The 15,578-nt window shown below is 34.0% G+C and overlaps 2 protein-coding genes across 2 annotated transcripts in view; both read left to right on the top strand.

Moving 5' to 3' along the window:
* LOC102581890 (serine/threonine protein phosphatase 2A 57 kDa regulatory subunit B' beta isoform) overlaps window positions 1-7,739 on the top strand; it is a 12,465-nt gene extending 4,726 nt beyond the window's left edge. Inside the window, exon 2 of the mRNA XM_006354321.2 lies at window positions 6,869-7,739. Coding sequence (XP_006354383.1) covers window positions 6,869-7,171 — 303 coding nt within the window. The 3' untranslated portion in view covers window positions 7,172-7,739. The remainder of the gene's footprint in view (window positions 1-6,868) is intronic.
* A 6,617-nt stretch (window positions 7,740-14,356) lies between these two features.
* Window positions 14,357-15,170, top strand: LOC107061875 (myb-related protein MYBAS1-like). The gene is made up of 3 exons (XM_015311804.1): window positions 14,357-14,498; window positions 14,808-14,937; window positions 15,047-15,170. The coding sequence occupies exons 1-3, from the start codon at window positions 14,357-14,359 to the stop codon at window positions 15,168-15,170; spliced, it is 396 nt and encodes a 131-aa protein (XP_015167290.1).
* The last annotated feature ends 408 nt before the right edge of the window (window positions 15,171-15,578 follow it).

The raw sequence follows: 15,578 nt of genomic DNA, 5'->3' as shown, positions 1-15,578 counted from the left end.
CTTCCTCCCTGTGGGGTGGGGGGGGGGGGGGGGGGGGGGGGGATTTGTATCTAGTAATAAGCTTATGCTATTTAAAAGAGCTTTCTAGATGGAGTAGCGACTAGCGAACTCCATAACATACAAAAAGAGCAAGTGATCTATGAAAATCATCCTAATTGAGGTCTTTTTTAAATAAAAAAAAACTTGGTGTCTAGGCCAGCTTGCCGCACCTTGACTGTTCCTATGATATACCTGCTACCTCCAACCAAAATAGGTATTGGGTAACTTTATCCACCAAAGCTTGGATAAATGGAAAGAAATCACCAAATGTTTTTGCCTCAACTAGGATTTAAGTTTGAGAGCGTCATAGGTTTCAAACCACTTCACTGACCACTAGGTCACACCTTGGGTGCTCCTAATTGAGGTCTTATTCCTCACTTAAATGGATAACTCAAACCCTGTTTGAAGCCCCAAGTTTTTGTGTTTGTAAATTTTGCTTCTCTTATTCGATTTAGCTTAAGGGTTGGTGTAGGTGTTTGCCTTTGTTTTTTTTGGGAAGTATAACTTTCACATGGTTTTTATTCATCAGACTTAAACCTTTGACTTTGTTATAAGTTAGCAGGTGCCATGCTGCTATTTCCCATATCTTTTGTATAATTGCAAGTGTAGCAAAGATTCCATGGATAGTTGCCTGTTTTTTAACTTATTGTTGGAATCTATGGGGGAGATTGTTTGCAATCATGAGAAGAAGTATGTGAGTGTGTCTCACATGGCTCATCCAACAGCTTGAGTGATGAGTGCCTTTTTGCATTAGATTCGCCTGAAGGCTCTAAAGAAGTGTGCTAGGTTCTCTATTGCATGGTGTGTTGGTGTATATTTAGTGCTATGGTCTTCCATTCGAGATTATGCTTGCATGCATGGTATGGACAATAATTTTCTTTATTGGATAAAGATTGTTTTGTGACACCTGTAAATCGATCTTCTATCTTCGAAGGTAGTGGCATGCATTTCTTGTCTAGAGAATCTTCTTGCTCTTTATCATCTTACTAGTTTCTATGTCACATGCTCACACGTGTAGCCCCAACTACTATTATAAAATTTTATATCCAATGATGATAAACTTTCAAAATAATACTTAATTTAAGAACATTTATTTGACTTGTAGTTTCAAGATCCCTTTATCACCAAAAATTACTATAATTATGAATATTCTCATTATTAGATTACTAAATATTAGGAGTTCTTATCTGTTTTAAAAATAATAATATTAGGAGTTATTATTTTATTTTTTTTATGACTGTGGTGTCCAATGGTGTCCAATGGTGTCCAAGCCAGCTTTCGCGTGACTAATTCCACGTGATACCTGTTAACTCCCACCAGCAACAGGTACTAGGTAACTTTGTCCACCAAGGCTAAGACAAATGGGAAGAATTACCTAGTGTTTTTTTGTCGAACCTGAGACCTTAGGGTTCTCAACCACTTCATTGACCACTAGGCCACACCCTTGGGTGCATTAGGAGTTCTTATTTAGTTCAATAAGAAACTAATGTCAAAAGTAATATTTAGTAGGTAATTATATGTAAAAAATTATCGCATGTTCTTTGAAATTAAAATGTGTTGTGAATATTGGCAAGAAGTCACCGCCTAGTCCTTAGAATGTGTTATCAACATTTTTTTTGTTGAAGATGGTAATTAAATTATTTTTATTTAATTTTAGGAGGTATAGATTATAAATATGTTATTTCGTTATATTTCACCTAATAATTTCAAAGATATGTTTCTTAGTATACATTTTCCTTTTGTTGTTGTCTTTATTATAACTAAACTCCCTCCATTTCCTTATTATAAAATTTGAAAAAGAACTTGAACTATTTAAATTTCAATTTCATATTACTTTCAAATTTATATTGTTATCCATCACTAAATCTCTAATGGAAAAATAAAAGTTATAAAGACGACCATCATTAACTTAATTATGAGGTGTATATATATATATGTAAACATACGTATTTTTTGTATCAACATTGGAGCCCCACTAAATTTGGATTCTTGTCGAGAAGTCTTATAATAGGGGTGGGGGGGTGTAAAACGGTCAGTTGATACAAAACCGACTCTATACCCAATAAGGCTCAAATCCGAGACATCTGATTAAGAATAAATGAGTACTTACCTCTCCACCATAATTCTTATCGTTAAGCATATACATATAATGAAAACACCAAATAGCACCCAAGGGTGTGGCCTAGTGGTCAATGAAGTGGTTGAGAACCATGAGGTCTCAGGTTCAATTTCCAGTTGAGACAAAAAACACTAGGTGATTCTTCCCATCTGTCCTAGCCTTGGTGGACAGAGTTATTAGATACCTGTTGCTGGCAGGAGGTTGTAGGTATCCGTGGAATTAGTTGAGGTGTGCTAAAGTTGGCCTAGACACCAAGGTCATAAAAAAAGAGAAGAAGAAATGAGTATCATTGTATTGTGTAATCAATAGAGAGAGAGATATATGATTGCGACATATCTCTATTCTCTGAAAAGTCTTAAAAGATAGAGTCGAAACTTTTGAATAAACCCAATCCATCTCTTATGAGTCAACTTATCCTTGAAGAAACTTGGCTATATAATGTATACGTGTTGTCATGCAGCTGTAGAGACCAACCCAACTTCTTTAGACTTTAACGAAATAGGATTGGATAGTTTAGACTCTGTGTTTACATCAATAACTATCTACGTTATGACCTCTATTTAATGACAACTCCGTCCTTTTCTAGAAGAAGGTGAAGTTAATAGTTTAAGGGTATAAAAGTCGTTCCATATTGGTCAACCAACATTTATGTTCATACTTTTATAATAGCTAATCATCGGTACATGCATTGCATGTTGCATGTGTATTTCGAGCGATGTAGCATACAATTTTATAAAATAATATTAATGTTATTATAATAAATGTTTGAGTAAATAAATATACACAAAAGGATATAATAGAAATTTTTCTAAATGATCAATGTGGATTGTCGTATGGTTACTTATATGTGTAGGTTAATAATAATTGGTTATTGTTTGAAATTATAAAGATGAACAATGAAAGTTTAATTAGATTTATGTATTCTTTTTATTCTTAACTTATGAAGTACAACCATGTGCATAGAAAAGGAAAAAGGAGAAGCGCTTACAAAAATGGAGAACAAACAAACACCTTTGGGAAGAAGATGTTAGAAAGTAACACCAATTTAATCATTTAATGTTGTCTTTTTGTAGTCTTGGTTGGTGGAACTAAATAGAAATATAGGCACATCAGTCATGGATCGTTTAATCATATGATGCTGAGAATTGAGAAATAAATCTCTCTTCAAACGTGATCTTCAATAATTGGAATATTAATAGAGTATTATTCTATGTAAGTGTTTGTGTTGTATCACTTTGTAGCAACTTCTTGAAACATTTAAAAACATGGATCATTATTCCCCTTGTATGTTCGTCTATAAGCATATGTCTATTTGGCTTAACTCCTCTATCTATCATATGACTTAGAAACTACATCAGCTTCAGAGAGCCTACCATTACACATAATTGATTAGAAAACATGCATTAGGCTTCAATCTATAATTAACTTCTATTTTTTAAGAATCTCAAAACATCTCATTATCCATCAATTAAGATGCTATATGTCTGCATATTAGGGAAGTTGGGTTCTCAAGCAATTCCAATAGTTGAATAAGCCTTCCCCATATTGCCTTCCTTGCAATAGCCACTCGATGGTGTTACACAAAACATATGTAGGAGTAATCCCATTTTTCATCAACCTCTTCAAAGTCTCTGCAACATTAGTCATCTTCCTTCCTTGCACAAGCCATTCAAAAAACATTATTTATGTACTCATTCATTTGGACCTCTCTCTTAACCACCTCCTTACACAATGTAATGAAAAGTTAACATCATCACGTTGCGAGTGCCCATCAAAAAGTAAAAGATAATTAAACTTATCAAATACAAATTCATAACCCTTTATTTCCTCCATTATACAATTAGCCTCCTCGATTTACAGAGTCCAGAACGTAAGGTGTTAAAGATGACAATATTTGACTAATTGGCTTCACCCATTCTTTTTCCTCATCATTCCTCTCTATTTAAAATCCTCTTCCAAGTTCCTCATTTGACAATAACCATTCATAGTAACATTATAAGTCACCTTACTCGACCACTCTTCTTTTGAGTATATCATCAAATAGTTTCGTGTTTTCACAACTCTTCTCTATTTACACAACTCACCTATCGTTATATTGTAAACAAATTTATGGAATAGTTGTGATTGCTGGGTTTGTTTGTAGGTGCTATATTTTCTTATAAGTAGATACTTAGAAGAATATTTCAGTCCTTAAACTTTTTAGTATGATAAGCATTTGCTAACTATTGGGGCACAAATTAATAGAGTCCACCGTACTTTGTCAAGATACTTAACAAGAGGAAGCATTGAATCACGTATGTCAAAGTAAAAGTTTTTGAATTTTGTATGGTGAACTCACTGAAGTTGGCCCAAATTTGTGGTAGATTAGATGAATCCTAAGTCGGCATCGTCCCTAAAATAACAACACATAGACGTGACACATAATCAGACAAAAGGGCATTCACCAAAAAACCTCTTGTTCCCAAACATGGACAGTCATCATTTCAGAATGCAATAGAGTATTAAGAACCAATAACAAAAATGAAAATAAAAGGAACAGGACATAGAAACGTGTCTTGCGAATTCTACTTCAATTGTTTTTCAAACAGAAGGGGAAAAAATGCTAGCAATACAAAAAGGAAGATGGGAAATCTATCCCGTTTGAGATGCCAAAAAAGTATTTACGTGCAGGGAACTTTTCGAAAGGAGCACATCTCTTCATATTGATAAGAATTTCTCTGAAATGGCACATCTGCTTGTATAAGCCTGAATTTAGTGCGACAGTTTTTTTAAAGTAGGATAATTAGTTTTTTTAAGAAGAGAATTTAATTAATTTAACTTTTTATATAGTTAGATTTTTAAAAAGGATATTCTTGTAATTTAACTTTTAAGTTGGGTTTCCTGCTTTTAATATAGTATAGATAGATATAAGATAACTTGAGGCAATGAGGGCCTCTTTTTCTGTCCTATGAATTCTTTATTCTCTTTAAATAGATTACTACTCCAGTTCTAGTTTATGTGATCCTATTCTCTTTTTAGTCTGTTAAGAAGAGGATGATCTCTTTCTAAATTTGGAAACAACGTAATTTGAACTTCCCATTTTAGCCTTAATGATAAGTTTTTTTATAGCCACACAATTGTTATGGCAATGGTTAAGACCATGAGTTCAAGTCTTATATCTAACAAATATTATGGCATGTTTAAAACAACAAGTTTCAATAATTTTTCCTTTTTCCCTTTTAACTCCGTGCACATTTTAACTTGTCACATAAAATGAAATGGAGGGAGTACTTTATTTCCAATTAAGAAATGTATTTGTATGGAAGGCATATTCTGGAAATGGCGTGCCAGCAGCTTTACTGGTTATATTATTTGATAAATTTATGTCTGTTCTACTTGCACCTTAATTGTGTTCTCCGTAGATTTTTATTAGTGCTCTCCTACTCTAAACTGTTCTCATACTGGAAAGTATGGCACTTGCTATGCTCGTGAATACTTTCTAAATAATTATTGAGTTCACTTTAAAGTGTATCCAAAAAGATAGAGATAAAAATAATAGCCATAGGATTGTTGAACTTAGTGTTTGGCTATGTTTTACTCGGACTCTTCCAAAATGTCAACGGGTGCGTGTTGGATTCTCTAAAAGTAGTGTATTTTTGGCGAATCCAATGTGGTGCGGCATCGAAAGTAAAGAGTCTGTGCAACTTAGCTGTTTGGAACATGGGAGCAACTGTTATGTAAGCCTCAAGGATATGTGAATATAGTTAAACTAGAGTTTTAAGGCCTTAATATCAGCAGAGATGAATGGTAATGCCTCTTAACACTTCCGTAGTTTTTTATGAGTGTGTACATGACTCTCCTACCTGAATACTGATTTGCTGAGTTTTCTTTATTCTAAATGCCTCGTGTTGAGAGAACGAAGTGTAAAACCTCTGTGGGCAGTTAGAGCTTGCATAGCCCCGTCACATCTTGGAACTTATTCAATCCTGTCTCAAAATTTAGTATTTCATCTTTCCCTTGGAAGTTAGAACTGCTAATAACAGGTTTGACTTTTCCTTTCTTCATTTAAGATTCGGGAATCAGCTGGCATTTCTCTTTGTTTAGTACACACTTCTAGAGTTTTGTGTACCTGAAAAGATTTGCTTTCCTAGCCCTCCGTGGCTGAGACCACAATAAAAGCCACTAGTGATGTGATAAATAGGTGAGAAGCTGGGTAAGTTAGCACTCAAAACTAGTGCAAACAGACTCTGTCCCTGCTATTTCACCTCCTATTCCTCCTTGTTTCCTTTCAAGGATAGACATTTTGGGTATGTCATTTTTGTGTTTAGTGTTATTCATTGGTCATGTTGCTTATTTATGGTACTCCATTGTTCTATTTTATGCAGCACTATATTCTTATAAGTCAATGCCAAAAAAGAACGACAAATTTTCATATTTGGAAAGAGTTCAACTTTAGACATCCCATTTTATCCTTAATGGCATGTTTAAACCATAATAACTAAAAGTTTATTTCTTTCTTAAACTCCGTGCATAGTCAAACAACGTCATATTATCTAAAATGGAGAGAGTAAAATGTTGCAGAGTAATGAACATGTCTGATGTTATTTCCTGTTTGAAGAATATTAAAAAGAAGTTTTAAGTGCCCCAGGTTATTTCAGTACTTTTTAATCTCATCTAAGGAGGATCCAGGACTATGAAAAGGCATCTTTTAAGTAACTTTATATTTTTCAGGTTGCAGAACGAGCCTTATTTTTATGGAATAATGAGCACGTTGTGAGCCTGATTGCCCAGAATCGGAATGTAATTTTACCAATAATTTTTGAGGCTCTGGAAAAAAATATAAGGAGTCATTGGAATCAGGCTGTCCATGGGTTGACTGTAAATGTCCGCAAAATGTTCCTTGAAATGGACGCTGATTTGTTTGAAGATTGTCAGAAACAATATGCCGAGAAAGCAGCTTGGGCCACTGACCTGCAAAAGCAGCGAGAGTTAAGATGGCAGAGATTAGCAGCTGCTGCTGGACAAGGAGGGTAAAGTACACGTTGATCGTTATTCCTGATCTGTTAAATGCAGGATTAGACACACCAACTCAAACTGGATGCATGCATCAACCATGTTCTTCTGTTATAGTGGTATTCATTTTTCTCCTTTTTTTTTTGTTCTTTTTCAATATGCCGGATGGTTGAAGATGATGACAGGCATTGCAGCAGAGTGTAATTCAAGTATGTATTTTGATAATCACTAGTCGTGTGCTGCAGCTCAAGAATGATTTGTGGAAGTATGATGTTGTAATTTGTTCTATAATTTTCGTCAGGAGAAACTTTTTTTCTTGCAATGAACTCTCTGGAGCAAGAAATTACGTTATTTATACAGTTAATTTACACTAATCAGGAGTGGGAGGGCAAAAGCCGAAGAATAGAGGACTTCTCCAGGCTTTTTATTCTGGGCATTTTTCTTTTGTTCCTTCTCTTGAAAGAAGTATTTTGGTTTTTGTTTCTCTTTTATGTTGTATAGCTTGTATGGTTAAGTTGAAATTTGAAAGTCCGATTCACTTGGCAGTTCTTGATAGTGTTATATAAGAGAACCTCCTTTATGATCTTCAGAGGATGTAGTATATATCGTTGACGAGGGTCTATTGGAAACAATCTCTAACTGCACAAGGGAAGGGTGAGATTCGTGTATACTACCATTTTTAGACCGAACTTGTGGGATTACACACGGGGTATATTGTTGATGAAGTACTACATGGGTATCCTAGCCCTCATATACATGGTCGTATGATGTTGCAAAACTTGTGATTTTGTTGACTTGTCTTGGCTTGGTTTGCGCCCCCCTTTGTACCAACATCAAATTTTGTGTTGAAAGTTCTACATTGGGGTGAAACGTTCTCTAATAGAGACAACTTCATACATAGGATGCAAATTTGAGACCTCTGATTTAGGTTGAGAAAATGCTTACTATTCCATGAATTGATGATCGCTTGAATGTGAACGTATGGTCTATTCTTTGATTAAATTTTCAGCTCTAATCACATTGATTATATAGTCTTTGATGCATGTCTATCTATTTTGTTCTAAATAATGCGAAAATATGACTTAAAAAATGTGGGAAGAATACATAATGCTTCTCAAACTCATTATAGAGATTCTCATAAAGCTATTTTAGAAAAGAAAAATTGGGTGCTCCAAAGCACTGGATCCATAGGTTAATACTCACGAATATCCAAGAAAGTTGCGTATTTTCTAAATGTCGGCTCGTAATACAAAAATATACCTTAAAATGGTGGTACTATACGTAATGCTTCCCCAACTTATTACGGAGGTTCTCGTAAAGTTTTTCCAGGAAAAGTTTTTGGGTGCTTCACAACGCCTAATTCATGGGTTAATACACACGAAAAATCAAGAAAGTCGTGTAATTCCTAAAAGTTAGCTTGTAAATGTGAAAATATGCCTTAAAAATAGTGAGACGATACGTAATGCTTCTCCAACTCATTACAGAGGTCCTTAAAAAGTTTTTTCCAAAAAAATTGTTAGGTGCTCCAAGGCGCAAGATCCATGAGATAATACACACGACAAGCCAAGAAAGTTGCTTAATTCCTCAAAGTTGGCTTGTAAATGCGAAAATACGCGTTAAAAAATGGTGGGACTATATATAATGTTTCCCCAACTCATTATAAAGGTCCTCGTACATTTTTTTTCAGATTTTTTTTGGGTACTCTAAGGCGCCAGATCCATGGGCTAATACATACGAAAAATCGAGAAAGTCGCTTAATTCCTAAAAGTTGGCTCGTAAATGCGAAAATATGCCTAAAAATGGTTAAACTATATGTAATGCTTCCCAAACTCATTACAGAGTTCCTCTTAAAGGTTTTTCAAACAAAAAAAAATTGTGTGCTCCAAGGTGTCAGTTCCATGGGTTATACACACGAAAACCAAGAAAGTCGTGTAATACCTAAGAGTTGGTTAGTAAATGCGAAAATATGCCTTAATAATGGTGGAGCTATATGTAATGCTTCCCCAACTAATTACAAAGATCCTCATAAAAAAAATTCAGAAAAAAAATTTGGGTACTCCAAGGCGTCAGATCCATGGGCTACACACGAAAAACCAAGAAAGTTGTGAAATTCCTAAATGTTTGCTCTTAATGCAAAAATATGCCTTAAAATGGTAGGGTTATGAGTAATGCTTCCCCAACTCATTGAATAGGTCTTCATAAAACTTTTTCAGAAATTCTCCTTTGGTGATCCAAGGCGCCAGATACATACATACGAAAAATATAGGAAAGTCGCATAATTCTTAAAAAATGGCTCGTAAATGCAAAAATATGTCTTGAAATGGTGGGACTATACATAATGCTTCCCAAATCACCGGATGCACATATAACCAAAATCCAAGAACTATAACACACAAAAACTTGAAAAATCCTTATTTCCCATTTTGGGCCTCGTTTGAACTTGAAAATGTCAATGTGAGACCCCCCCCCCCGAATCAAGGCACGCCATTAAATAGGTCGTAAAAGACGTCCACAAAAATTTCGGCTAAAAAACACATGAAAAAGTTGGGGATAGATCCATGGGCTAATCAGGGGCGGCTCAACGTTATTGGGGGCCTAAAGCAAAATTTTAATTCGAGGCCTAAAATATAAACAAACTTCATATATGTATTTATTCAAAAAATATATTTTTCTGACACTATTTAGATGAAAATTATTAGTATGTAAATTGTTTTTTCAGTTATTAGTTTTTGGTAAGATTTCATCAACTCAACATTGAAAACATCCTTTCAGTGAGGCAATTATTATATGAATTGTTAACATAATTCAAAAGTAATAAGTTGACAAATATTAAATAAAGATAAGAGTTAGAACCATAAAATTTGACTCAAAAAGTTGATGACTTGGTATACCCCATTTTAACATGCTTATAGTAATGCTTGAAACTAAAATTTAAAAAGAAATAAAAAAGAATTTGTAATTCACTTCGTTCAACACTTTTCACTATTAATTGTTATTTTTAACGAAGTACAAAAAATGCTTAAGTGGGTAAAATAATATATTTTTTAAAATATATTTTTATAATAAATAATCATTTTTTTCTATAAAAATTTTAACACATAATTTTGTTTTGATAAAAAAATTGGGGCCCCCAAAATTTGGGGGCCTAAGGCAAAAGCCTTATTTCCCAAAGCATAGAGCCGGCCCTGGGGCTAATACACACGAAAAGCCAATAAAGTGGCATAATTTCTAAAAGGTGGCTCATAAATACAAAAAATATGACTTAAAAATTGTGGGACTATACATAATAATTCCCCAACTCATTATGGAGGTCCTCATAATTTTTTTTCAAAAAAAAAATTGGGTGCTCCAAGGCAGCAAATACATGGGATAATACATATGAAAAACCAAGAAAGTCGCGTAATTCATAAAAGTTTGCTTGTAAATGCGAAAACATGCCTTAAAATTGGTGGGACTATACGTAATGCTTTCCCAACTCACTATGGAGGTCCTTATAAGGTTTTTTTATAAAACAAAATTTAGATACACCAAGACACCAGATCCATAGGTTAATATACACAAAAAGGCGAAAAAGTCGTGTAATTCCTAAAAGTTGACTCGTACACGCGAAAAGTTTCCTTAAAAAATGGTGGAATTATACGTAATGCTTTCCCAACTCATTACATACATCATCATAAAGTTTTTCTAGAATTTTTTTGGGTGCTCTGAAGCGCCAGATCCATGGGCTAATACACACGGAAAAAAACCAAGAAAAATGTTTCCTAAAAGTTGGCTCATAAATGCGAAATTTTTTCTTAAAAATGGTGGGACTCTATATAATGTTTCCCCAACTCATTACGGAGGTCGTCATAAAGTTTTTCAGATTATTTTTTGGGTGCTCTAAGGCGCCAAATCCATGAGTTAATACACACGAAAAACCAAGAAAGTCGTGTAAATCCTCAAAGTTGGCTCGTATATGCGAAAAAAATCCCTAAAATGGTGGGACTATATGTAATGCTTTCCCATCTCATTATAGAGATCCTCATAAAGTTTTTTTGAATTTTTTTTTAGGTGCTCCTAGGCGTCAGATCCATGGGCTAATACACACGAAAAAATAAAAGGTCAATTCCTAAAAGTTTGCTCGTAAATGTGAAAATATGTCTTAAAAATCGTGGGACTATACGTAATGTTTCCCCAATTCACTACGGGTGTCATCATAAAGCTTTTTTTAAAAAAAAAATCTTAGGTTGCTCCAAGGCGCCAGATCCATGGGTTAATACACACCAAAAACCAAGAAAGTTGCGTAATTCCTAAATGCTGGCTTGTAAATGAGAAAATATGTCTTAAAATTGTGGGACTATACGTAATGTATCCCCAACTCATTACGAAGGTCCTCATAAAAGTTTTTCTCAAAAACAAATTGGGTGCTCCAAGGCGTTAGATCCATGGGCTAATACACACGAAAAACCAAAAAAGTCGAGTAATTCCTAAAAGTTGGTTGGTAAATGTGGAAATATGCCTTAAAATGATGGGACTATACATAATGCTTCCCCAACTCATTAAGGACGTCCTCATAAAGTTTTTTCAAAAAATTTTTTTGGTTATTCCAATGCTCTAGATCTATGGGCTAGCTAATACACACGAAAAACCAAGAAAGTCCTGTAATTTCTAAACGTTGGCTAATAAATGCAAAAATATGTCTTTATAATGGTGGGACTATACGTAATGCTTCTCCAACTCATTACGGAGGTGCTCATAAAGTTTCCATAGAAAAAAAATCGGGTGCTCCAAGGCGCCAGATCTACAGGCTAATACACATAGAAAACCAAGAAAGTCACGTAATTTCTAAAAGTTGGATCGTAAATGCGAAAATTTACCTTAAAAATGATGGGAATATACGTACTGTTTCCCCAACTCATTACGGAGGTCCTTATAACGTTTTTTCAGAAAAAAAGATTGGGTGATTCAAGGCACCAGATCTATGAGCTTATACACACGAAAAACAAAGAAAGTCGCGTAATTTCTAAACATTGGCTCATAATGCGAAAATATTCCTTAATAATGGTGGGACTATATGGAATGCTTATCCAACTCATTACGGAGGTCCTCATAAAGTTTTCTTAGAAAAAAAATTGGGTGCTCCAAAACTCCCGATCCATGAGCTAATTATATACATGAAAAATCAAGAAAGTCGTGTATTCCTAAAATATGGATCATAAATGCGAAAATTTGCCTTAAAAATGGTGGGACTATACGTAATGTTTCCCCAACTTATTACAAAGGTCCTCATAAAGTTTTTTCGGAATATTTTTTTTGAGTGCTCCAAGGCGTCAGATTCATGGATTAATACACACGAAAATCAAGAAAGTCGCGTAATTTATAAAAGTTCTCATAAATGCAAAAATATGCCTTAAAAACCGTTGGATTATATGTAATGCTTCCCCAACTTATTACAAAGGTCCTCATAAAAAAAAATCAGAAATTCTTTTTGGGTGCTCCAAGGCGTCAGATCCATGGGTTTAACACACGGAAATCAAGAAAGTCGCGTAATTTATAAAAGTTTTCTCATAAATGCAAAAATATGCCTTAAAAATCGTGGGACTATATGTAAATCTTTCCCAACTCATTATGGAGGTCCTTATAAAGTTTTTTCAGAAAAAGCTTTTGGGTTCTCCAAGGTGCCAGATCCATGGGCTAATACACACAAAAAATTAAGAAAATCGCGTAATTTCTAAAAGTTGACTGGTAAATGCGAAAATATGCCTTAAAATGGTGGGACTATACGTAATGTTTCCGCAACTCATTACGGAGATTCTCATAATTTGTCCGAGTATGGATTGCGTTGTTAGGAGGTAATACACGTGTACTTAATGTAAGAAACCTAGTTCTATTATTTGTTTGTCCAACCTATGTATCTCAAATTTATGGAATAAGTAGCCATAGAAAAGCCAGAAATCAATCCAAGTATGGAATATATTATTATGAGGAGTAATACATGTGCAGTAATGTAAGAAACCAAGTTCTATTATTAGTCCGTTAAACCTATATAGGTCTCATTTAGAGACTTAGTAGAATCCCACAGTTGTCACTATACGAACATACTAAGAAGTCTCACGTTTACTAAAACTGTTATTGATGATTTGATTGTCTTGGACCATGAAGACTCCAATGTAATCTTGATTTTCATTCCAATCACGATGATAAACCTAGTAGTACACTGCCTTATTTGGTGTACATACTTTAGTGAATGGAACACACCCACACCCCCACCCCCAAATCAAGTAAGAAAGAAGCAATTTTTTCTGCGACTAAATCACTCTTGACTCTATTTATTATTATGGTGAATCAACGTATCACAATGTCAATTTGAGAGTGTAATTTGAACAAGTATTCACTTAGAATAACAAGAATCAAGCAAAACAACCAATATAATAGTGCTAAGTTTCAATTTGTTCATGTGTCAACTTTGCAAATTAGTAGAACTTAAAAATTTGAGAAACCCCCACATAATAAATTTTTAATTGAGGAAAGATTTGGGCAGATATATCTTTTGGATTTTTGTTATGCACCATAAAGCATTATGTAATGCTTATCCTCACTTATATTTTTTTAAAATATATGTGACCTCGTGCATATTCAATGTTCAAGTTTGACATTATTATAATGAAACCAAGACAAATTTTTATGGTATTAAGGAATTGTACAACAGACAATGCAACGTTTGGATACTATACCAAAATTAGTGATGCAAAAATATAGAACTTGATGTAGATTCAGAATTTGACGTTTAAGGGTGTCTCTATAATGACATAAAGTTAAATATTATAGTATTAATCAAGTTTATAATTAAATAGTTGGAGATACATATGGATTTATTAATATATATATACAATGTCATGGGTACGGATACAATATACTCAGTGTAATCCCATAAGCAGGGTTTCGAGAGAATCAGATGTATGCAAGTTTGTAGGTATAAAGAATATTTCCGATAGGTCCTCGACTAAGTATAATATTAAATGAAAACTGAAAAATCCTTTTTGATGATCTAATATATCTAAAGCCAATGGTGGTGTTTCCACAAACTAGCTAGTGTACATTATCCACCTACTTTTGCTATGTAATTAATTTCTCTATACAATTTGCTATTTTTATGTGTACTACTATATAAAGAGTGTCACTTTCTCAAATTGTTGCAACCATAGAACAAATATACATCATATATACATGGCTTTCAAATTGCAACTTGTAACTATGCAAGAAGAGAAATTACGAAAAGGGCCTTGGCTAAACGAGGAAGACGAGAGACTAGCATATGTTATCGCCATTTTAGGTGAACGCCGTTGGGATGCCTTAGCAAAAGCTTCAGGTAATAGCTAATACTTCAAACTTATAGAATGTATAACAATCTAAGCATATTTCGTATCGATAAAATAAGTACGTGACATATTAGGTGCAGCCCCTTAGACCTTAGTGGCACAATTTAATTAAAGTCATCATGTGGGCCTAGCTAGGCCCAAAGGGACATTAATATCAATAGTAGGTCGGATTGTTGCATATATAGCATAAAATTCTTTTATTCAGGATCTTTACACAAAATAACCTATTGAATTTACTGTTTATTTTTTCTAGCTGATATGTAATTTATTAACGGTGTTCGGAATTTGATTCCATGCAGGGCTGAGGAGGAGTGGGAAAAGCTGCATATTAAGATGGATGAACTACCTTAGACCTAACTTAAAACATGGCCATATCACTCAAGATGAAGAACATCTAATTATTAAACTTCAGAAACAATTGGGAAACAAGTAATTAATTAATTAATAAATCTCCTTAGTTAATTTTTATGTTTTTCACAAGAAAAATTCTCTATTTCACTTTGCTAATTGAATTTAATTTTCTAACTTAATTTAACAGGTGGTCAAAGATTGCTAAACAATTGCCAGGAAGAACTGATAATGAAATAAAGAATTATTGGAGAAGTCATTTGAGAAAGAAAGCACTTATTTATGAACAAGGTCCAATTCAACATTCTCCTTAATTTCTCACATTATTCACTTCTTTCTGTTATCTATAAGTCAGGAATTTGAGTTGTGAAATTAGTTAGTGATATTCGTTTTAAGCTATATCGCCTACATTAAATCCTCTTGTGAAGTCTTTATCCGGGCCTTGCACAAACACGTGGTACTTTGTGCATTGGATTGTCTTTTTTTTAAAAAAATAAATTCACTATATATAATTACATGTATTGTACTTTACCATTAAGGGAAGCTCGATGCACAAAACTTCCACTATGGGCAGGGTGTGAAGAAGAGGCGGAACATAAGGGTCTATTATATGCAATCTTACCCGACATTTATGAAAGAAGTTGTTTCCACAATTCGAACCCATGACCTCTTAATTATATGACAACAACAATATCAGTCACGCTCTAATGCTCCCCATCTAT

This window comes from Solanum tuberosum, unplaced genomic scaffold (genome assembly GCF_000226075.1).
Source record: "Solanum tuberosum cultivar DM 1-3 516 R44 unplaced genomic scaffold, SolTub_3.0 scf00177, whole genome shotgun sequence".
Classification (NCBI taxonomy): domain Eukaryota; kingdom Viridiplantae; phylum Streptophyta; class Magnoliopsida; order Solanales; family Solanaceae; genus Solanum; species Solanum tuberosum.
The sequence above is the reverse complement of the archived record's forward strand: the minus strand, read 5'-3'. Positions and strand labels throughout refer to the sequence as shown.

Coding starts and splice junctions, on each gene's coding strand:
- LOC107061875 (XM_015311804.1), top strand. CDS start 14,357: ATGGCTTTCAAATTGCAACTTGTAACTATGCAAGAAGAGAAATTACGA. Junction 14,499..14,807: donor TGCCTTAGCAAAAGCTTCAG/GTAATAGCTAAT, acceptor GATTCCATGCAG/GGCTGAGGAGGAGTGGGAAA. Junction 14,938..15,046: donor CAGAAACAATTGGGAAACAA/GTAATTAATTAA, acceptor TTAATTTAACAG/GTGGTCAAAGATTGCTAAAC.